The sequence below is a fragment of the Pelobates fuscus genome, unplaced genomic scaffold (genome assembly GCF_036172605.1).
Source record: "Pelobates fuscus isolate aPelFus1 unplaced genomic scaffold, aPelFus1.pri scaffold_35, whole genome shotgun sequence".
Lineage (NCBI taxonomy): Eukaryota > Metazoa > Chordata > Amphibia > Anura > Pelobatidae > Pelobates > Pelobates fuscus.
The window spans coordinates 79291-102446 of record NW_026961986.1 but is presented as its reverse complement, the minus strand read 5'-3'; the positions used below and the strand labels follow the sequence as shown (position 1 = coordinate 102446).

General features: G+C 52.7%; 1 protein-coding gene across 2 annotated transcripts in view; it reads left to right on the top strand.

The window, feature by feature from the left end:
- LOC134585293 (hepatocyte growth factor-like protein) overlaps positions 1-22123 on the top strand; it is a 72845-nt gene extending 50722 nt beyond the window's left edge. For both annotated transcript variants that reach the window (XM_063440710.1, XM_063440709.1), the window contains exons 17-19: positions 436-542; positions 620-759; positions 21316-22123. In XM_063440710.1, coding sequence (XP_063296780.1) covers positions 436-542; positions 620-759; positions 21316-21477 — 409 coding nt within the window. In that variant the 3' untranslated portion in view covers positions 21478-22123. The remainder of the gene's footprint in view (positions 1-435; positions 543-619; positions 760-21315) is intronic.
- Positions 22124-23156: the final 1033 nt, after the last annotated feature.

Here is a 23156-nt window from a genome sequence, read left to right as displayed (position 1 = left end):
GGGCATAAAAACAGAGATTTTGAATAAAAGTTCAGTTCTACTTCACCCTCAATTTGGAGTGCCGTCTCTTATTGGGGGAATTTGCTACAAGGGATTGCTATGCTAGTCATACTCCCTTGCTATATCACTACTAAGCTCTTGTAAGAGCTTGTTCCTGTCTTGCTCTCTGAAGGAGTCTACGGTGGTTATGGTGTCTGCTGGAGTGCTGGAAACCCTCAGGAAGCGCTAGGAGCATCCTTCAACGGAGGTACCCAGTCGCGGTGCCCGTCGATCCGTTAGTCTACAATGCCGTAAATTCTTTGAATACAATAGTTTAGACAGAAAATCTTAGAAGCTGTAGATAAGCAACATCGGGTGAAGGTGGGGGTGGGGTTGAGATACCTGCTAGAACCCACCCTATGTATTACATAACATTTAATACTCTCTCTGCTGTAGGCCTGTCAAACTGAATACAAAAGTGGCTCTCATCTGCTTGCCTCCTGAGAGATATATTGTACCATCAGAAACCAAATGTGAGATTGCAGGTTGGGGTGACACCCGAGGTAGGTAAAACTAATATATAGTGAAACTCTTTTTAGTGTGACCGTGTTCATCTCAAACAAAATTGTTCTTATTTCAGGTACTGGCCATGAGAATGTGTTAAAGGTGGCGGCTTTCACTGTGATTAGTAATACGGAGTGCAATACATACATCAAACACAAGGTGCTGGATACTGACATATGCACAAGACCCCTGAAATTGGAAGTTGGTGCTTGTGAGGTAAAGGAATTTGAGCCTAGATGTTTTTTATAGACTATATTTTCTCTTGTCCTTGGCCACAGAAACCAAAACATGGCTCATTGAGTAAAACACAAATTGTGTAGAATTTACAAGGACATTTTAACTTTTTAGGTAATATTAGCTTAATTTGGAGGTGTGGGATCTTTAAGTTTGGTTCCCCCACCCAATTCTCCATAATTCGAGGCTTAATGGAAAAAAACATTTTAGTATTTTCATTGTATTATTAACAAACGTTAAGTAGCTTGTGTGGTTTTGTTTTGGTTTTTATTTTGTATTTTATTTGTGTGTGTGGTGTTTTGGTTTTTATTTTTAAACATTTTTCTTTAACTCCAGACCCCTAAGGCACATTGGCACATTTTTTTTATTTTATTTTTTTATTGCAGATTATATAGATTAAATAGAACACTTTTTTTTCTAAATTAACCTTGTTACACCCCTGGCTGTCAATCTGACAACCGTTCATGTTACTTCCTGGTAGTTTAGTTCAGTGGAGCTAAATTCAAGAGGCAGGCAAGACTTCTCATTGAGCTGCATTGGGAAGACTGTAATTGGGTTGCCAAAATGTCTGGGTTGGATTAGAATGGGAGGGCTTCGGGGGGCGTGGCTTGGCGCCGGACGAGAATGGCCGCCTAATCCTCGACGAACTCGCACAATCTGGCACCCATGGGGACGCACTAGACAAGCCCAAATGACCCCCTCCACTCCGAGAACGCAAGGGAACAACCCGCACCCCTCGATCAGAAGTTACCTCCACAATCCGGGTGACTTCCTCTCACAGGATGAGGCCTCCAATATGGCGCCCTCCTCACCAGGCTCCGTGATGTCGGAAGACGGCCCCAGCACAAGAGGCAGTATGCCGGTCCCACCAACACCGGATTGGTATGACCTGTTCACATCCCTACCAAAGAAGGAGGATTTCCAATCCCTCCTTGAGGAGGTTAAGTCCACACTGCGCACGGAGATCTCTGCCCTCGGCACCTCCCTTACAGCGCTAGAGGCAAGGGTGCAGACCCTCGAATCCCAGGGCCCCGACCTGCACTGCCCTGCAATTACGACCACTACAGCACAAGCCAAGCCGATACAGGACCTGCCCTCACAGCCCGACGGGGCAACTCTGAAGCCACAATCTGAACACCGCAAGACATCCAGGCCTTTCAAGAGGCCCTTGACCTCCCACAAATCCCCATCCCGGACTGGACCAACCGCCCGGTGAATGAACGCTCCGCAGGAAGACCAGTTCGCCGCAACATCCAACAAGGCCCAGACACCAACTACACCCCTCCCCAGCAAGCAGAACCTGAGGAATAAAGAGGGTACTACCAACTCTCTACCACTCAATGCCTATCTCTGGTCTGCACATCAAAGGGCCCTACCTACCTGCCTCTGATGGACATAAGGTGACCCTCCTCACCCCCAAACTTTTTCAATTTTTCACTTTTTCTCACTCCTTTCCCGCTTTTACTAAAAGATTCCTCGGATACTGCCCACCCACCCGGAGACTGCGTTCAACTGCACCCCACAGCCTCGCACTATTGGACATCACCCTGTTCCCCCACTTACCCTGGGCAGTCCCGAAGATTCTCCAGCTGGCTAAATGGGCCCTGCAACACCGGCCTCTGACACGCCACACCGAGCACCCCTAGACACCAGAGGGACGGGACACCAGGACCCTGCTTCACAATGGTCACAGTGTTAAACTGCTAATGATATTTATCTGTGTCTTAAACCATGTACTTTATTGTAAATGTAACATATGCCCTTACAATAGCTCAAGGATTGTTAACCGCTAAAATGCACCGAGCCCTGCCTGACGAGACCTCCAGACGACTGGAACATCACTGTACCACGACGGGCGACTGAGCCGACGTCAGGAGGGGCAGACAGATCACGCAGAAACATTTGGTCACATATTACCAGGATTGACCACACATAGCAGCGGTCCCATGACCATGCTTGAGACTTCGTGACTCCCACACAAAACAAACAAGGAATGGGCACGCTGACATAAGACACACCTCTATCTACACGAGACAGCCTGAGCGAACACAGAGACGAGAAAAAAGAGAGACCAATATACATATATGATTTTTTTTTCTTCTTTTTTCCTTCCCCTTTCTCTTCTCCCCCCCCCCCTTCTCCTCTCTCCTACCTGACTGGTTACCTTCAGGCCAGGTGTGATCCACACGACGCACACTCTTGTCGACCGACACTGGAGGGCCCTCACACCACATGGGCATGTTTAAACCGTTTAAAATGGCTGAATTGTTTGAAATGTTACCCAAGTTCTTCTTGCTAATGCTTATGTTATACTGTCATATCATGATGTTCCCCCTTTTGCCCCGTTCAACTCTCACCTCGCTCACCCCATGGTACGAACCATAAAGGGGCCAAAACGGACGCCCGCTCCCACGCTACACAGACCTTTTTTGTTTTCCTTTTTACGGTCCTACCCTTCATGGGTGCCACATTACCTTACACCGCAGAGCTACTGGGCAGCAGGAGACGGATGAGGACCGACTGTGACTCGCCGCCCACCGAGAAGTCACTAGTGGGTGACCGGCTCTCCCCCAACACCACCAACCCCACGGGTTCATTGCCAACAACCTGTGAGGTGGACATACAGGACTACGTCCCTAGACTTCCATCTTCCAGTGGCACATTACCCCTACCACACTCACTGCCCCACAAACCTCTCTCCATCGTCCCCTACCCTCCTCTCCCACAACACCGCCTAATTCAGGTCCGAGGGGGGCCTGGTGACATGGGTTCGCCCCCCCCCCGCGTGGGCAGAAGCGATAGTGATAGCAACAGCATCAACCTCTACACGATCAATGCGAGGGGCCTCAACTCCCCACACAAACGGGCCAGAGTCCTGCGTGAGATCAAAGCACTAGGGGTATCGATCGCCTTCTTCCAGGAAACCCACTTCCACGCACCCCAGGCTCCTAAGTTCTCCAACAAATACTACCCCACCTGGCATTTCGCACAAAACCCCTTGAACAAATCCAAGGGAGTGGCCATACTGCTCTCGGCGGACACTCAGTTTCAACTGGAAGCGGAGATAAAGGACGCGGAAGGCAGATACCTTTTTCTTAAAGGGAAAACCAGCGACTCCAGAATCACACTGGCGAACTTATACCTCCCGAACAAGGGCAAGAAGCAGTTCCTGTCATCCACCCTTCGAACCCTGGAAACATTTGGAGAAGGAACCATCATAATCGGAGGGGACTTAAATGCCCCCCTGGACCCCAGAACAGATCCATCAAAAGGTACCTACACGATACCGGAACATGTCCTTCGGGGCATGAGGACTCTTCTCTCAGACCACCAACTCGCATATTGCTGGCGCACTCTCCACCATGCAGACAGGGACTACACCTACTATTCAACACCACACAGATCCTACTCGAGAATAGACTACTTCTTCACTCAACACAGAGACCTAGACACACTGATATCTGCCCGCATAGTGCCCATGACCTGGTCGGACCACGCACCAGTGATCCTTACCATCGAAAATCCCAGGCCCTACAGATCGCAATAGTCGTGGAAACTAAACTAATCCCTCTTGGAGGACCCACTAATACAAACAGAAATACGGACCGCCTTAGAGCACTACTTCCTCACCAACAAGCCACCTGACTGCACACCGCCCACCATCTGGGAAGCGCACAAATGCGTCATCAGAGGTATTATCATTAAACACGGCACCCGCCTGAAAAAACAGCGCGCGCAAGAAATCACACACCTCGTCGACCTGGTGACCCAACTGGAAGCGCAACACCAGCGCACCCTCGACGACGCTACCTACAAACAACTTCTGGAAGCCAAAGCGGAACTCAACGCACACCTAACATCAAAGATTCAATTCCAGTTCCAACTCGCAAAGAAAACTTTCTATGAATTCGGAAACGAGTGGCAAATTGCTCGCAAGGGCGCTGAGAGCACGGAGGCAAGAGCCATGTCCAACGGATGTCCCTGACTGGAAAATCCCTGCTTACACCGAAAGCTATAGCGGAGGGATTCAGACAATATTACTCTTCACTGTATAGCCTGCCCCCGAACCCTGCACGCAAGACCGTAACAGAAGAGACCTTCTTTTTTTTTTTTTAGACATTCTTTATTTATTAAAGTATTTTCAAATAAGGGAAGGAGACAGAAAAAAGGGAGGGGAGGGTAGGGGGTAACAAATATCAAGTTACAAAGTATGACATATACTGGAACAGTGTTTCGAGCCCAGCATCAAGACCGAGTCGGGTACAACGTTTCACTTATAACCATATCACAACCAGTTTACAGCATTTCCGCCTAGGCGGGTCTTGGTTGGTGGTGTGGGGCGAGTTCCACGGGTGTAATATGTGGTACAGGTGAGTCCACAGCAGTTTAGTGGATCAGAGACGTGCGTTGGTGCTCAGTGGGGTGCTATTTCCCCGTAAGAAGGGGGGGGTAGGGGGAGGTGTGTTCTCAACATACAAGGAGCCCTGGAACCTCAATCTAATGGGTTGTCGCGTTCTGTCGGTGGGCATGTCCGGTGATTCACAGGTTGGTTAGGTAGAGGAGGGGGTGGCTGGGTCTGGGATCTTCCCTACATACTAGGGATAGGGGTAACAAGGGCGGGTACCAGGCGCCTCCTGTGAGGCCAGGAATACGGGATCAAGCCCGTCCCCGTGCGGTGTAAGACGTCCAGGGGTACCATTGGAGGGCGCATTTGTCCGAGCGTTCCCGCAGGGACGCAGTCAGCATTTCCATCCCGCGAATCTCCTCAACCTTGTCAACCCATTGCTTGTAAGTGGGTACCGCCTGGCTTTTCCAGTGCAGTGGGATGAGGCTTTTCGCGGCAGAGAGCGTGTGTATCGTGAGGGATTTTTTGTACTGTTGTGTAGGTATGGATGTGTGGTGAAGGAGCATTGTCAGTGGCAGTAATGGGAGGTCTGTGTCCGTAATTTCCTTGATCTTAGCGCGTACCATGCGCCAGTATGGAGCTATGCGGGGGCAAGACCACCAAATGTGGAGGTTGGTGCCCAGGGCGGAGTGGCATCTCCAGCAGTCGCCAGAGGTTGTACCGTGCATGTGTCTGAGCACGTCCGGGGTCCTATACCATTGTGTGAGTAGTTTATAGCTCATCTCCTGGTATTTGGAGCTAATGGAGCATTTGTGGGTTAAGAGAGAGATTTTGTCCCACTCCTGGGCAGTCAGGCGTGTGTCAGTCTCCCGTTCCCACTTGTCCGTGAACCCTAGTGGGCGTACATTGCCCAGTGTCTGTAAGCTTACGTAGAGGTAGGATATAGCGTGGTCCAGGTGTTTTCTGTCTGTGCATAGTTGTTCGAAGTCAGTCAGTTGTCTATGAATGTGGTCCTTGCCTTGAAGGTTTGTGTAGTATGTTTTCACCTGGTGGTAGTGGTACATGTCTAGTGGGGTCGGTCGCTGAGTCGATATGACTGCAGGTAGTGGTTTAAGGGCTCCGTCGGCAATCCATTGATGCAGGTAGAGCCAATCCGTCTGGTGGACATTCCGCAGTGCCGCGGGGGTGATACCACCCGCGAGATTCGGGTTATGTGCGATCGGGGTGAGCGGGTTAGGTGACTAGGTGAGCCGGCACGCGAAGCGTAGTGAGCACCACACCCTAAGGGTGGCGTCGATGAGGGGATTTCGGAGTCGGAGCTCCGAGTAGGTAAGGGAGCCAAGCCAGAGTCTGTCAGGGATCGTACCGCGTGACTGCTGGACCTCCATGGACACCCATCGTCTGGCACCAGTGCGTGTGTGCCAGTCCACCACCCTTTGCAGATGCGTGGCCTGATAGTATTGTTGCACGGAGGGTAATCCGGCTCCCCCCGCCGTCTTTGGGCGTTCCAGGGTGGTTCTGCGTATGCGGGAAGCGGAGCGGTTCCATACAAAGCTACGGATGTCTCTTGTCAGGGTGCGGAAAAATGATTGTGGGATCGTAACGGGCAGCGTCGTGAATAGGTATAATAGTCTGGGGAGGACGTTCATCTTCAGGGCTTGTATGCGGCCGAACCAGGTGAGGTATAGTGGGGACCAACGGAGGAGGTCCTTTTGGATGTTCGCGAGTAGGGGGGGAAAAGTTCATTTGATAGAGTTGTGTGAGATCTCTTGGTAACCACGTGCCCAGATACCGTAACCTGTCCGGTCGCCAGGAGAAGGCGAACGCTGTGCTCAGCCGGCCAACCAACTCGGCGTCATCGAGTACAGGCATGGCCTCTGATTTGTTCATATTCAATTTCAGGTTGGAGACTTGGTGATAATCGCGAAACGCCTTGAGGAGGTTAGGGATCGATTAGGGGTTGTTCCAGAAAGAACAACATGTCATCTGCATAGGCGGCGAGTTTGTGCACTTCTGCATCCAGAGTCGCCCCCATCCCGTCTGACCGCCTCCAGAAATGGTTCTAGAGAGAGGGCAAACAGGAGGGGGGACAGGGGACATCCCTGTCGCGTGCCATTGCTGATGGGGAAGGATTGTGTAAGTGTATCGTTGACGCGAATACGTGCTGTCGGGGTCGTATACAGAGCCGCCACCCAGGTGCACAGCTGTGGGCCAAATCTGAAGTGGTGGAGAGTGGACGCGAGGTATGTCCAATCCACTCGGTCGAACGCCTTTTCGGCGTCCGTCGATAATGGGACAACCTCGCGTTTCTTGGATTTCGCAGTATGTATGATGTTGAGAGCCCGGATCGTGTCATCTCGCGCCTCCCTACCCGGGATAAATCCGACCTGGTCTGGGTGAATTAGGTCTGGGAGGATCAGGGAGATCCTCCGGGCTAAGGCTTTAGCAAAGAGTTTAAGATCCGAGTTCAGGAGCGAAATCGGGCGGTAGCTCGAGCAATTGGACGGGTCTTTACCTTCTTTGGGGATTATTGTGATGGTGGCGGCTAATGTATCTGTTGGGAACTGCCCTCCCTCACGAATAGAGTTCAGACCTGATAGAAGTTTGGGCAAGAGGGTGTCACTGAATGTGCGAAGGTATGAGACCGGCAGTCTGTCAGGGCCTGGCGCCTTATGAGGCTTCATGCACTTTAGAGCACCTTTGAGTTCGTCAAGGGTCAGGGGTAGCTCCAGGTCCTCCGATTGTTCCTGGGTGAGTGTTTTGGCTATGTGCTGAGAGAGGTAGTCGGTGATTTTTCGTTGGCGTGTCTGAGGTGTAGACCTGTGTGCGGCCTGTGTCTGGTTGTATAGGTCGGTGTAGTAGGCCTGAAAGGCTTCAAGAATTCCCTCTGGATGTCGTGTGCTGCGATGGTTTGGTGTTTATTTTATGAATATGTTGTGACCGTCTCTTAGCCTGGAGCATCTTTGCTAGGAGTCGACCACTCTTGTTAGAGTGTTCATAGAAGTACCTGGCCGATTTCGTCAGGGTGTGTAACAGTCCTTGAGAGAGGTGATCCCTGAGTTCCCTCCTAGCTTCAGTCAGTTGTAGGTAGGTGTCGTCGTCTAGCGTTTGTTTGTGTGCGTTTTCCAAGGTAGTTACCTTGGTGGTGAGATCGGTGAAGTGTCTGTGTCTGTCTCTTTTTCGTTGAGTGCAAATGGCGATGTAGTGGCCCCTCACGACACATTTATGTGCCTCCCAGATCGTCAGGGGTGGCGTGTCCGGGTTGTCGTTGGTGTCGAAGTATTGTTTGAGCGTCTGATGTGTGGATGCGCGGGTGACTGGGTCGTTCAACAAGGACACGTTCAGTTTCCATTGCCTGTCCTTCGGTTTATAAAGGGGCGAGCTTGTGCGGACTTTAACCGGGGCGTGGTCCGAGTGGGTCATGAGTCCAATGTGCGCATCACGTAGGAGGGAGAGGTATTCCTGGGGCATGAATATGTAGTCAATACGGCTATAGTGGCGGTGGACATGTGAAAAATGTGTATAGTCTCTGTCGTTCGGGATGTGCGGTTCTCCAGCAGTCCACAAGGCCTAAGTTGTTTAGTGCCCTGGTGGCTGTCCGTAAGCAGTGTGGTGGGTGTGTGCAAGTTCCACGAGACGTGTCCAGGAGTGGGTCAAGTGGCATGTTCAGGTCACCTGCCACCAGGAGAAGGCCCTCTCTGAATTTAAGGTGCGGGAGAGAAAGGTGTGTTGGCCATGGTTAGGACAATATATGCATGCAAATGTGTATGTATGATCAGCTATCTTACCCTTGACAAAAAGGTACCTCCCTCCTGGGTCTATTTGGGTCTCGGTATGGCAGAAGGGTGTGGTGTGCGCGAACAGTATCGCTACGCCTGCTCTCTTAGAATCTGGGTGGTTGGCATAGTAAGCCAAGGGGAAACGTTTGTTCTCCAGTTTGGGAGCGGTTGGGCCCCGGAAGTGCGTCTCCTGCAGGAACGCCACGGATGCCCTCTCCACCCAGAGACGGCGGAGCAGGTGGGAGCGCTTCTCCGGCTGGTTAAGACCCCCAGTATTATTGGACCAGTATGTAAGCAGGGCCGGGTCAAATCCCGTCCCGGCCCCCGCATGGCGGACGCCTGAAGGGGGGGGGTCCGTCATGAAGTGGGGAGGGGAAGGGTAGGGGGGAAAGGTCAATGCAACGTTTCAACCTAGACCGGTTGACTACGTTCAGGTGACTATGGGTCAGGGAAGTCTCGTCGAACTCCAGTCCTATATACAAGGGAGGTGAGGTGCGGGGAGGGCCGCCTACAAAGTCTGTGTCACGGGAAGGGATGCCATCAGCACCTACGTCCCTCGGCTCCCGACCCGCCGTGAGGAATGGCTGTCTTGGTCCTTGCGAGTCCGGGGGAGGAGGGGGAGGAGGGGGAGGAGGAAGGGGTGGGGGGTCCGAGTCTGTCGGTTACGTAGGGGCACCTGTTAGCGCTGTGGGCGCGAGTCCGTCTCGGGTGGGTGGGGGAAGGGGGGGGGGGGGGCAGGGTGGGAGTGGGAGCGGGCCCCCAGGGCAGGCCTGCGGGAAATGGTAGTCAGAGTCGTCAGCGTTTTAAGTACAGGTTAGCACAACACATTTCAATTAAATCATTATATTCTTTTCATCGACTTTGCAACCCACGACATCGGCATAACTCCGTCATAATTCAAGACACCACAAACAATTATATATACAAATATAACAGGCACAGAGCATGGGTCCCCCGGGTGGGCATGTGATACTGGCAATACAAGAGATCAACTGTTTAAGTACTGACTTACACTACCTATATCAGGCGATGTGCCACGCTACCTGCAGGAACCTCGCTGCGTGCGCCAGATGCATAGCAGAAACCAGGTAGTTGGGCGCGGCATGCGTATCATCAGGGTGCCCATGCGGTGTGTGGCAGTGGGGGGAGTCGCCATGTGCAATACCAAGCAATACAACATGTAACAGAATAATAAGTAAAGTATAGTACTATCCACGGTAACGTATGAACCTATGCCGAAGGTGACGCCTTGGTATAATTTAGGCGTGTCGGCAACTTATTGAAAGCAAAAGAATACAGATAATGGTCACATTATGCGAGGGAGGTCAACACCTGTTACCATGGCCCGTGCGCGCGCTGTCTTACTATTCGGGGGCATGGCTACGCGTCCGCGCAGTTGGAGGTGGTGACATTTTAAGCGTAGGTGAAAGCAACATATTCCAAGTAGAACGCTATGCAGTCTACGCTGACATTGCAACCCACGACATTGACAAAACACATTCGTAATTCAGGCACCACAAACAGTTATATATACAGAAACAACAAACCAATCGCATAAGTCTCCCGGGTGAACATATCGTATGAGGGCAATGAGGGAAGACGACAGTTTAAATACAATACAATACAATACTACCTATATCAAGCAGAGTGTCTCACCACCTACATTGATTGCTTAACCTATGTTGGGTGCGTAGCAGGGATTAGGGTGTTGGGCGCAGCGTGCGGGTAACCAAGGTGTTCCTACGGTGTGCGGCATTGGGGCAGGTCAGCATGTGAAATACAAAGCAATACAATATAAGACATACGAACAAGTAATGTGGCACGCTGCTTACAGTTGACTAATGGGCCTGCGCCTGAAGCGGTGGCGTGGCACAGTTTAGGCGTGCCAGCAATTTGTAAAGGACAAAAGGATACAGGCAATAAACATTATATGGGGGGGTCGTACCCCGATACCCTGACCTGTGCGTGTGCCAACCTACTAGGCATGGGTATGACTATGTGCCAGTACTATGTCAGGGTGAGCAGCCCAAGCCCACCTCCCAAACAGTTCATCGCATCACCTCCCACCCGGCATGGTCCGTGGCCCCCCAAACAACCCACCCAAGGTACAACTCCAAGTCTCGAGTCCTGTTACGGACCTGTGATAATGTCCCACTAACCTGCGGCCCAACTTCAGTGTCCACCCCGCTCAGGATGAGGTCGTCAGGCGTCGAAGACAGGGGGTCAAGTAAGATACCCTTACAAGGGCTGGATAGCTTAGGGGGCGGTTCATGGTACCTGGCAAGGGAGGTCGACTGCGATATCTCCGGACTTTACTCTTCTGGGCCGACGGGGCCACCTCGACGCTGCGGAGGAGGGGTAGTGTGCCCGCTCAACAGGTTCTCGGCCGCAGGGTGGGGTCCAGTGGGGCGTGCGGGCGGATATTCAAGAATCCAGTTAGGAACGTGGACATGCGGCAATCCAGCGGACTGGAGGAACCGGGTGACATCTTTGGGCCAACGCAGCGTGTGCCAGCGGTTCTCGACCTTGGCTTGTAGGCTGAATGGGAAGCCCCATTCATAGGGAATCCGCCTCTCCAGTAGCATGTTAGTTAGCGGTTTCAGCGCCCGACGGGCGTCCAGTGTGAGGGGCGACAGGTCTTGGAATAGCGTGACCTGGGAGTCCATGAATGTGATCGTGCGTCGAGTCCTGGCTGCTCTCATTATGGCGTCCTTTAGTTGGAACGAAGTGAGGCAACAAATCAGGTTCCTGGGCTGGCCATCTCTTCTAGGGCCCCGGAGCGCTCTATGTGCGCGTTCCATGGATATGTCAGGAGGCGCATCGTCCCTTAGCAGGTGCGAGAAGAGGCCTGTCAGCAATTCCCGTGGGGACTCATTGTCTGCTTCTGGGAGGCCCCGCACTCGTATGTTGTTGCGGCGGCCTCTGTTGTCCAGGTCTTCGACTTGTCTACGCATCTCAAGGAGTATATTCCCCTGCTGTGCTGTAGCTAGGTCTGTGGCTTGCTGGTGGTGCGCGGTTTGAAGGCGGTTCACTTCCAGGTCGTCCACCCTCTGCTCCAGGGCCGTTAGGTCCCTGCGCACCGCGGCTATTTCTTCCCGAATGACGGTACGTAGTTCTGCAACCAGGGCAGTCTTGTCACCTCGTGTGAGCATGTTGGCTGAGATAGCTGCTAGGTCCAGCGACATTTGTGTTAGTGCATCTGCTCCGGGTGTGTCACTCGCGGATTCTGCTATGCTGCTGGTGCTCGGAGAGGGGGGCGCCATCTTGTCCGCGCCTCGTGTGTCTCTGAGGTGCTGAGGTGTGGACAGAAATTCGTCCATAGGACCGGGTTTAAGGTTGGTGTGGGGTGTGGGAGGGTGTCTCGGGGTAATCGTTCGTTTAGTTTTCCCCATGTGGACCGCGGGATTCGCTCAGGATCTGGGCTTAGGCGGATCGGGGCCTGGGAGCAAGTGCAGCGTGCGACTTACTCCATGTGCGGTCAAGCCACGCCCCCAGAAGAGACCTTCTTAGCACGCCAGAAAGCATATATCACGCAAAATGTGACATCTAAGCTCCCGCCTCGAACCATATCCGCCCTAGAGGAAGACATCACGAGCGAAGAATTGTGCTTAGTCATTAAAAAGGCCAAACAGGGAAAGAGCCCAGGACCGGACGGATACACAGCGAAATACTACAAGATGTTCGCAGACGTTCTCACCCCACACTTGCTTACCCTCTATAACTCCATCCAAAACGGAGGCTCACTGGACCCCAACTCGCTTCGAGCCCATGTCGTGATAATACCAAAAGAAGGGAAGGACCCGTCCTCATGCGCTAGCTATCGACCGATCTCCCTGCTGAACACCGATCTCAAATTGTTTGCCAAGATCCTGGCCCTACGCATCCAACCGCTACTGCTAGACCTCATCCACCCCGACCAGGTGGGATTCGTAGAGGGACGAGAGGCCAGGGACAACACCATCAAGGCACTCAATCTGATCCATGTGGCAAGACAGGGGCCCTCACCCGCTCTACTGGTCTCAACGGACGTGGAGATGGCATTCAACAGGGTCGACTGGTCCTTCCTGCTGTCCACACTGGAACACCTTGGGATGGGACCGCACATGATGGTATGGATATCGGCCCTATGCACCAACCCGACTGCCCGAGTACAAGTAAACTGAATCCTCTCAGACCCATTTGAGATTAAAAATGGCACAAGACAGGGCTGCCCACTGTCGCCCCTGCTCTTTGTCATCAGCCTGGAGCTGTTTCTCAACGCCGTTAGAACTCAACCCGACATCTCAGGAATCAGAGGCAGCTGGGGAGTCAGCAAAGTCTCTGCATATGCGGATGATCTCCTGTTCACTATAACCAACCCAGCAAACTCCCTCAGGGAACTGATGCAGCAATTTGACATGTACGGCACATTGTCGAACTTAAAAATTAACTTCACAAAATCTGAAATCCTCAACGTGGGAATCCCCCAAACGCTGGTGACCAGGCTACAGAACGACTTCCCCTTCCACTGGTGCACAGAGGCGATCAAATACCTGGGGACCTGGTTATCGGCGGACCTCACGGACACCTTTCGCATCAACTTCCCTCCCCTCCTCGACCAGATAAAAAAGGACTTGGACTCTTGGCACCTTCCCCACATCACATGGCTAGGGAGGATCAGTGTACTCAAAATGAATCTCCTCTCTTTCTCCCCTCTCTCTCCTCTCGCTCTCTTTCTCCCCTCTCTCTCCTCTCGCTCTCGCTCTCTTTCTCCGCTCTCGCTCTCGCTCTCTCGCTCTCGCTCTCTTTCTCCGCTCTCGCTCTCTTTCTCCGCTCTCGCTCTCTTTCTCCGCTCTCGCTCTCTTTCTCCGCTCTCGCTCTCTCTCTCTTTCTCGCTCTCTTTCTCCTCTCGCTCTCGCTCTTTCTCCTCTCGCTCTCGCTATCTTTCTCCTCTCGCTCTCGCTATCTTTCTCCTCTCGCTCTCTTTCTCCTCTCGCTCTTTCTCCTCTCGCTCTCGCTCTCTTTCTCCTCTCGCTCTCTCTCCTCTCGCTCTCCTCTCGCTCTCCTCTCGCTCTCCTCTCGCTTTCTCCTCTCGCTTTCTCCTCTCGCTTTCTCCTCTCGCTCTCTTTCTCCTCTCGCTCTCGCTCTCCTCTCGCTCTCCTCTCGCTCTCGCTCTCTCCCCTCTCTCTCGCTCTTTCTCCCCCTTTCTCCCCGCTCTCGCTCTTTCTCCCCCTTTCTCCCCGCTCTCGCTCTTTCTCCCCTCTCTCGCTCTCGCTCTTTCTCCTCGCTCTCGCTCTTTCTCCCCGCTCTCGCTCTCGCTCTCTCTCCCCGCTCTCGCTCTCGCTCTCTCTCCCCGCTCTCGCTCTCGCTCTCTCTCCCCGCTCTCGCTCTCGCTCTCTCTCCCCTCTCTCGCTCTTTTTCCCCTCTCTCGCTCTTTTTCCCCTCTCTCGCTCTTTTTCCCCTCTCTCGCTCTTTTTCCCCTCTCTCGCTCTTTCTCCCCTCTCTCGCTCTTTCTCCCCTCTCTCGCTCTTTCTCCCCTCTCTCGCTCTTTCTCCCCTCTCTCGCTCTTTCTCCCCTCTCTCGCTCTTTCTCCCCGCTCTCGCTCTTTCTCCCCGCTCTCGCTCTTTCTCCCCGCTCTCGCTCTTTCTCCCCGCTCTCGCTCTTTCTCCCCGCTCTCGCTCTTTCTCCTCGCTCTTTCTCCCCGCTCTTTCTCCCCGCTCTTTCTCCCCGCTCTCGCTCTTTCTCCCCGCTCTCGCTCTTTCTCCCCGCTCTCGCTCTCTTTCTCCCCGCTCTCGCTCTCTTTCTCCCCCCTCTCGCTCTCTTTCTCCCCCCTCTCGCTCTCTTTCTCCCCCCTCTCGCTCTCTTTCTCCCCCCTCTCGCTCTCTTTCTCCCCCCTCTCGCTCTCTTTCTCCCCCCTCTCGCTCTCTTTCTCCCCCCTCTCGCTCTCTTTCTCCCCCCTCTCGCTCTCTTTCTCCCCCCTCTCGCTCTCTTTCTCCCCCCTCTCGCTCTCTTTCTCCCCCCTCTCGCTCTCTTTCTCCCCCCTCTCGCTCTCTTTCTCCCCCCTCTCGCTCTCTTTCTCCCCCCTCTCGCTCTCTTTCTCCCCCCTCTCGCTCTCTTTCTCCCCCCTCTCGCTCTCTTTCTCCCCCCTCTCGCTCTCTTTCTCCCCCCTCTCGCTCTCTTTCTCCCCCCTCTCGCTCTCTTTCTCCCCCCTCTCGCTCTCTTTCTCCCCCCTCTCGCTCTCTTTCTCCCCCCTCTCGCTCTCTTTCTCCCCCCTCTCGCTCTCTTTCTCCCCCCTCTCGCTCTCTTTCTCCCCCCTCTCGCTCTCTTTCTCCCCCCTCTCGCTCTCTTTCTCCCCCCTCTCGCTCTCTTTCTCCCCCCTCTCGCTCTCTTTCTCCCCCCTCTCGCTCTCTTTCTCCCCCCTCTCGCTCTCTTTCTCCCCCCTCTCGCTCTCTTTCTCCCCCCTCTCGCTCTCTTTCTCCCCCCTCTCGCTCTCTTTCTCCCCCCTCTCGCTCTCTTTCTCCCCCCTCTCGCTCTCTTTCTCCCCCCTCTCGCTCTCTTTCTCCCCCCTCTCGCTCTCTTTCTCCCCCCTCTCGCTCTCTTTCTCCCCCCTCTCGCTCTCTTTCTCCCCCCTCTCGCTCTCTTTCTCCCCCCTCTCGCTCTCTTTCTCCCCCCTCTCGCTCTCTCTCTCCCCCCTCTCGCTCTCTCTCTCCCCTCTCGCTCTCTCTCTCCCCTCTCGCTCTCTCTCTCCCCTCTCGCGCTCTCGCTCTTTCTCCGCTCTCGCTCTTTCTCCCCTCTCGCTCTCTCGCTCTCTTTCTCCCCTCTCGCTCTCTCGCTCTCTTTCTCCCCTCTCGCTCTCTCGCTCTCTTTCTCCCCCCTCTCGCTCTCTCGCTCTCTTTCTCCCCCCTCTCGCTCTCTTTCTCCCCCCTCTCGCTCTCTTTCTCCCCCCTCTCGCTCTCTCTCCCCTCTCGCTCTCTCTCCCCTCTCGCTCTCTCTCTCCCCTCTCGCTCTCTCTCTCCCCTCTCGCTCTCTCGCTCTCGCTCTTTCTCCCCTCTCGCTCTCTCGCTCTCTTTCTCCCCTCTCGCTCTCTCGCTCTCTTTCTCCCCTCTCGCTCTCTCGCTCTCTTTCTCCCCTCTCGCTCTCTCGCTCTCTTTCTCCCCTCTCGCTCTCTCGCTCTCTTTCTCCCCTCTCGCTCTCTCGCTCTCTTTCTCCCCTCTCGCTCTCTCGCTCTCTTTCTCCCCTCTCGCTCTCTCGCTCTCTTTCTCCCCTCTCGCTCTCTCGCTCTCTTTCTCCCCTCTCGCTCTCTCGCTCTCTTTCTCCCCTCTCGCTCTCTTTCTCCCCTCTCGCTCTCTCGCTCTCTTTCTCCCCTCTCGCTCTCTCGCTCTCTTTCTCCCCTCTCGCTCTCTCGCTCTCTTTCTCCCCTCTCGCTCTCTCTCCCCCCTCTCGCTCTCTCTCCCCCCTCTCGCTCTCTCTCCCCCCTCTCGCTCTCTCTCCCCCCTCTCGCTCTCTTTCTCCCCCCTCTCGCTCTCTTTCTCCCCCCTCTCGCTCTCTTTCTCCCCCCTCTCGCTCTCTTTCTCCCCCCTCTCGCTCTCTTTCTCCCCCCTCTCGCTCTCTCCCCCCTCTCGCTCTCTCCCCCCTCTCGCTCTCTCCCCCCTCTCGCTCTCTCTCCCCCTCTCGCTCTCTCTCCCCCCTCTCGCTCTCTCTCTCCCCCCTCTCGCTCTCTCTCTCCCCCCTCTCGCTCTCTCTCTCCCCCCTCTCGCTCTCTTTCTCCCCCCTCTCGCTCTCTTTCTCCCCCCTCTCGCTCTCTTTCTCCCCCCTCTCGCTCTCTTTCTCCCCCCTCTCGCTCTCTTTCTCCCCCCTCTCGCTCTCTTTCTCCCCCCTCTCGCTCTCTTTCTCCCCCCTCTCGCTCTCTTTCTCCCCCCTCTCGCTCTCTTTCTCCCCCTCTCGCTCTCTTTCTCCCCCCTCTCGCTCTCTTTCTCCCCCCTCTCGCTCTCTTTCTCCCCCCTCTCGCTCTCTTTCTCCCCCCTCTCGCTCTCTTTCTCCCCCCTCTCGCTCTCTTTCTCCCCCCTCTCGCTCTCTTTCTCCCCCCTCTCGCTCTCTTTCTCCCCCCTCTCGCTCTCTTTCTCCCCCCTCTCGCTCTCTTTCTCCCCCCTCTCGCTCTCTTTCTCCCCCCTCTCGCTCTCTTTCTCCCCCCTCTCGCTCTCTTTCTCCCCCCTCTCGCTCTCTTTCTCCCCCCTCTCGCTCTCTTTCTCCCCCCTCTCGCTCTCTTTCTCCCCCCTCTCGCTCTCTTTCTCCCCCCTCTCGCTCTCTTTCTCCCCCCTCTCGCTCTCTTTCTCCCCCCTCTCGCTCTCTTTCTCCCCCCTCTCGCTCTCTTTCTCCCCCCTCTCGCTCTCTTTCTCCCCCCTCTCGCTCTCTCCCCCCTCTCGCTCTCTCTCTCCCCTCTCGCTCTCTCTCTCCCCTCTCGCTCTCTCTCTCCCCTCTCGCTCTCTCGCTCTCGCTCTTTCTCCCCTCGCTCTCTCGCTCTCGCTCTTTCTCCCCTCGCTCTCTCGCTCTCGCTCTTTCTCCCCTCGCTCTCTCGCTCTCGCTCTCTTTCTCCCCTCTCGCTCTCTCGCTCTCTTTCTCCCCTCTCGCTCTCTCGCTCCCCTCTCGCTCTCTCGCTCTCTTTCTCCCCTCTCGCTCTCTCGCTCTCTTTCTCCCCTCTCGCTCTCTTTCTCCCCTCTCGCTCTCTCGCTCTCTTTCTCCCCTCTCGCTCTCTCGCTCTCTTTCTCCCCTCTCGCTCTCTCGCTCTCTTTCTCCCCTCTCGCTCTCTCGCTCTCTTTCTCCCCTCTCGCTCTCTCGCTCTCTTTCTCCCCTCTCGCTCTCTTTCTCCCCTCTCGCTCTCTTTCTCCCCTCTCGCTCTCTCGCTCTCTTTCTCCCCTCTCGCTCTCTCGCTCTCTTTCTCCCCTCTCGCTCTCTCGCTCTCTTTCTCCCCTCTCGCTCTCTTTCTCCCCTCTCGCTCTCTCGCTCTCTTTCTCCCCTCTCGCTCTCTCGCTCTCTTTCTCCCCTCTCGCTCTCTTTCTCCCCTCTCGCTCTCTTTCTCCCCTCTCGCTCTCTTTCTCCCCTCTCGCTCTCTTTCTCCCCTCTCGCTCTCTTTCTCCCCTCTCGCTCTCTTTCTCCCCTCTCGCTCTCTTTCTCCCCTCTCGCTCTCTTTCTCCCCTCTCGCTCTCTTTCTCCCCTCTCGCTCTCTTTCTCCCCTCTCGCTCTCTTTCTCCCCTCTCGCTCTCTTTCTCCCCTCTCGCTCTCTTTCTCCCCTCTCGCTCTCTTTCTCCCCTCTCGCTCTCTTTCTCCCCTCTCGCTCTCTCGCTCTCTTTCTCCCCTCTTGCTCTCTCGCTCTCTTTCTCCCCTCTCGCTCTCGCTCTCTTTCTCCCCTCTCGCTCTCTTTCTCTCTTTCTCCCCTCTCGCTCTCTTTCTCTCTTTCTCCCCTCTCGCTCTCTCGCTCTCTTTCTCCCCTCTCGCTCTCTCGCTCTCTTTCTCCCCTCTCGCTCTCTCGCTCTCTTTCTCCCCTCTCGCTCTCTCGCTCTCTTTCTCCCCTCTCGCTCTCTCGCTCTCTTTCTCCCCTCTCGCTCTCTCGCTCTCTTTCTCCCCTCTCGCTCTCTCGCTCTCTTTCTCCCCTCTCGCTCTCTCGCTCTCTTTCTCCCCTCTCGCTCTCTCGCTCTCTTTCTCCCCTCTCGCTCTCTTTCTCCTCTTTCTCCCCTCTCGCTCTCTTTCTCCTCTTTCTCCCCTCTCGCTCTCTTTCTCCTCTTTCTCCCCTCTCGCTCTCTTTCTCCTCTTTCTCCCCTCTCGCTCTCTTTCTCCTCTTTCTCCCCTCTCGCTCTCTTTCTCCCCTCTCGCTCTCTTTCTCTCTTTCTCCCCTCTCGCTCTCTTTCTCTCTTTCTCCCCTCTCGCTCTCTCTCTCTTTCTCCCCTCTCGCTCTCTCTCTCTTTCTCCCCTCTCGCTCTCTCTCTCTTTCTCCCCTCTCGCTCTCTCTCTCTTTCTCCCCTCTCGCTCTCTTTCTTCGCTCTCTTTCTCCCCTCTCGCTCTCTTTCTTCGCTCTCTTTCTCCCCTCTCGCTCTCTCTCTCTTTCTCCCCTCGCTCTCTCTCTCTTTCTCCCCTCGCTCTCTCTCTCTTTCTCCCCTCGCTCTCTCTCTCTTTCTCCCCTCGCTCTCTCGAGAGAAAGAGCTCTCACCCCTTTGCCCCATATCACACAACCCACGATTCCCCCGGCGGCGGATCCCCGCTACACCACAGCACTGGGACTACCGACTCCTTGCAGGCTGAAGGACGTGTACAAACAGGGCACGATCATGCCCCTGGGAGACGTGGTCCCGAACACTCCGCACGCCTGGCTACTCCGCTTCAAATACCATCAACTGATGAGGTTCCTGAAGACCACGCCTGGGCTGGACTCAGCAGCTCGAGCGCTCTCTACCTTCGAGACTGTGTGCACGAACCCCCCAATCCCACCGCACGCAATTTCGTTTCTCTACCGCTTGCAAATTACGCCTCCCACCGATTCACTCCTCCCCTACTTCACTAGATACTGGGAACGGGACCTAGGACACACATTATCTGCGGAGCAATGGACCACAGTGTTTACACTCTCTTTCTCCTCTCTTTCGCCTCAATAGCCACCAAATTCCAGGAAACTGGGTATAAAATGCTCTCGCACTGGTACAGAACACCTGAGAAATTATCCGTAATGACAGCCACCTGCGAACCAGAATGCTGGAGATGCGGGAGGGAACTGGGATCCCTCTTCCACATCCGGTGGACATGCCCACTCTTCAAACCCTTCTGGGAGGCGACCCACGCAGTGGCAGTGACCATAACGGATGCAAACCTACAACTCACACCTGAAATCTACCTGCTCCAACTAACCTCAATCCCCATAACCGGATTCAAAAGATCCGTAATACCGCATCTTCTAAACGCGGCACGTAGTCTTATTCCGGCACACTGGAAAAAAAACACGGCTCCAACGCTGAGAGAATGGCTGACCAGAGTGGAAGACAGACGCATTGAGGAGCTAATCCTCTCGGCGGCAGGGTGCATACAGCGCTACCACGACACCTGGTACCACTGGCTCCGGTGGCTCGCCTCCCCCGCTGCGAACTGAGAAAAGACACAACCCTCGGGAGCAGTCGGGGGGCTCCTGCCCCTGGAGGGACCAAACAATGGCAACGAAACGCTGATGGAGGGTTCATCGGACCAGATGGCCCGGGACGAACACGCAGACGCCGGGTCCGGGGAGCTGGGAGGCAGGCACACTTCACCTCTCACACCCCACCCCGCCCACCCTAACTCTCTGCCAACACCCACCAGCACCACTTCCCCCACACCCCCTACCTGATAATCCCGATCGCACGTAACCCTCTGCCAGTGCAACAACACCAAGAAAGGTAGCCACATAGAACAACCAACACATACAACCCCCTCCCCCGCCTTGATGGGGCCACCACAAGCCGCAACCCCAACTGTCCCCAGGGGACCCGACTGAGACACACTGGGCACACACACACACACACACACACACACGACAGACCTCCAGTGACAGATCCCCACCACGCACCATAGACCGACTTACGAACCGAGGACCGCCGAACCCACCCCCTCACTCGCCAGACGAACACGGCTGGATCAATATCTCGACCCACATCTCCCTGCTGCCCACGAGCCCCCCCCCCCCCCTTCTTTAAGGATCAGGCCCTGAGTTTCAGATTCGGAACCCCAGGACGATACACACCCCACTATATACGGGCATCGCTCACCGTAGCATGCTCCTACCACAAACAGTAACCACTCTAGCACCTGCTTCAATGTAGTGTATATTTTAAGCACACACAGTTAATTGAGAGACCTGCTTTACATGTACTGTATACATACTGTGTCGTAGCATACTGTGATAAGCCTAAAATGTGCAATGTTTTCTACTGTCACATACATGTTTATACCTACTGTTCAAAATATGATATGCTTTCCGTTTTCTTACAATGGACACACTACGCCTTAACCTATTGAAAAATGTGCAGGACTGAACTATGCCATACTGATACCCTTGTTGAAACATTTATACTTCTATGCACTATGATGGCTTTGAATGCATAATTGTTATTTCCTTGCACAAACAAAATAAAGAATAATAAAACAAAAAAAGAATGGGAGGGCTTCAGATGAGATCTGCAGCTTTTGCAATCTGTCTTTAGATAAATCCACAATGAAAAAAAAATCATAATAAAATGCATGTATGTTGTCATTGGGAATAGATCTATGAAACCATGATTGTGTTTGTTTGGACTGGGCAGTGTCCCTTATTAAAATGGGTATCTGAGATGAGATCTGAACAGTGCTTCATGTGTAATGGTTTGTATTTAATTGACCTCCTGATTGTATTTCTGAGCCATCCTATTCTCTATCCCATAGGGAGACTATGGAGGACCACTTGCTTGCCTTACTCACGACTGCTGGGTGTTGGAGGGTGTCATTATACCAGCCCGTGGCTGTGGAAAGATAAACCAACCAGGCATATTCACCCGAGTCTCTATGTATGTGGACTGGATTAATAAAGTCCTGAAGATGGTCTGATACATTGCAGACACTAATTTCATCAGTACTTCAAGACCACCAGCCTTGCTTTATCCAAGAACCATCATAACCGGATTCAGAGAGACAATATTGTACAATAGATTGCAGAGGAAATTGTATATTTACCATATAGCATAGGATGAGTCAACTGATTGGAAAGGGATTTTGAGTATTGGCCACTGAAATAAAAGGTAGAAGGGGGGGATAAAGTTGAAACAATGGACCAGATGAAGCCCTGCCCAGCTGTAAATATTTAAACGTTTATTACATAAAACTTTTTATTTTAGTGTAGAGATGTATAGTTTTGTTTTTTGTAAATGTTTCAAATCCACTTCACATTTAAAAAGTAAGGATTCACCACAAGAGGGATGGTAAAGTTTCAATGATCCCAATAGAATTGGACTGCAACTTCCACTATTCACTCCTTGTTAATAATTGTAATTCAGCAACAATGCAATAATTCACATGCATGCAGATCCTTCTTGTTTATCTGTCCACTGTCTATTTTGTAAAGAATTTTGAAGATTTGACAAAATGGCTAAGATGGAAAGCAATCGAATTGGATAACTTTTTTTTTACTTGGGCCCAAAACTAGTTTTTACCTTGTTAATGCTCCACAATGATCAGTTTAATGAACGTGCTGCATTGTACACATTTGTGGCTGATCTGAAATTGAGCATTTTTTATTTTATTTTTTTTTTTAAATTGAGCATTTTGTTTGTTGCTGTATATGTATAATTGTTTATATTTTTTTTTTTATTTTTTTTAGCCTTTGTAGAAGTGAAAACCTTTTTTAAAATGTAGATCTTGATTTTCAACAATAAAATATTGCCGATATGCTCCCTTTCTCTTCCTGGTTTGGTTTCTCACCACCAAATGTGTATTTGTTAGCAAAAGTACAAGGCAGATATTCTATTATTTTTTTAAACTCCGCTACTTATTTAGAGCAAAAGTGTGCTTTCAAGAACATACAAGAACACATCATTTCTAATGTTACATGGTTTTCTTGCGAAGCCCCTTAAGAAATCAAACCATGTCCTCTTAAAATTTAATTTTACAATCTTGTGAGTTGCTAACAATATCTCTATCCTGGTGTGAAAATGAACTGGCCACCACTCGTCCACATCATACCCAAATATTTTTTTTTTCATTCTTTCTTTTATTAAGGCGTGTGAGTTGGTTTATAGAATGAAGAAAGGGAAATGTACAGGTTGAATAAAAGATAGTGGTGAACACAGCATTGGTGAACATTTCCTAGATAGTGATGCCTCATTTTTTGTGGGTAGTTAGAATTTTTAAACACCAACCGCAACAGTTTAGCGTAGGTAAAACATGAGTAGGTGCACAGGATTAAAACATTAGTAGGTATGCTATATAAAAACAGTGTGTAGGTCAACTGGAGGTAGGATAGGTATCCAGGGCTAGCTAATAAGTAAGACCTTCAGAACCGACATGTCAAACAGTATGGTCGCTATGCCACTAGGTGCTGGACCTCCTGAGGAGTGTTAGTAGCTATACCAAGCTTGGTTAGCTTGCATGAGTTTAGTAAATTATCTTTTAATACATTCAAACATTAACTGGCTGCGATTGAGAGTGTCTATTGGTAGACCTTCAAGATATATTTGGTTAAATAGGTTTTTGAGGGTGGAACTGATTTGGAGTTTTTGGAGGGTTTTGTA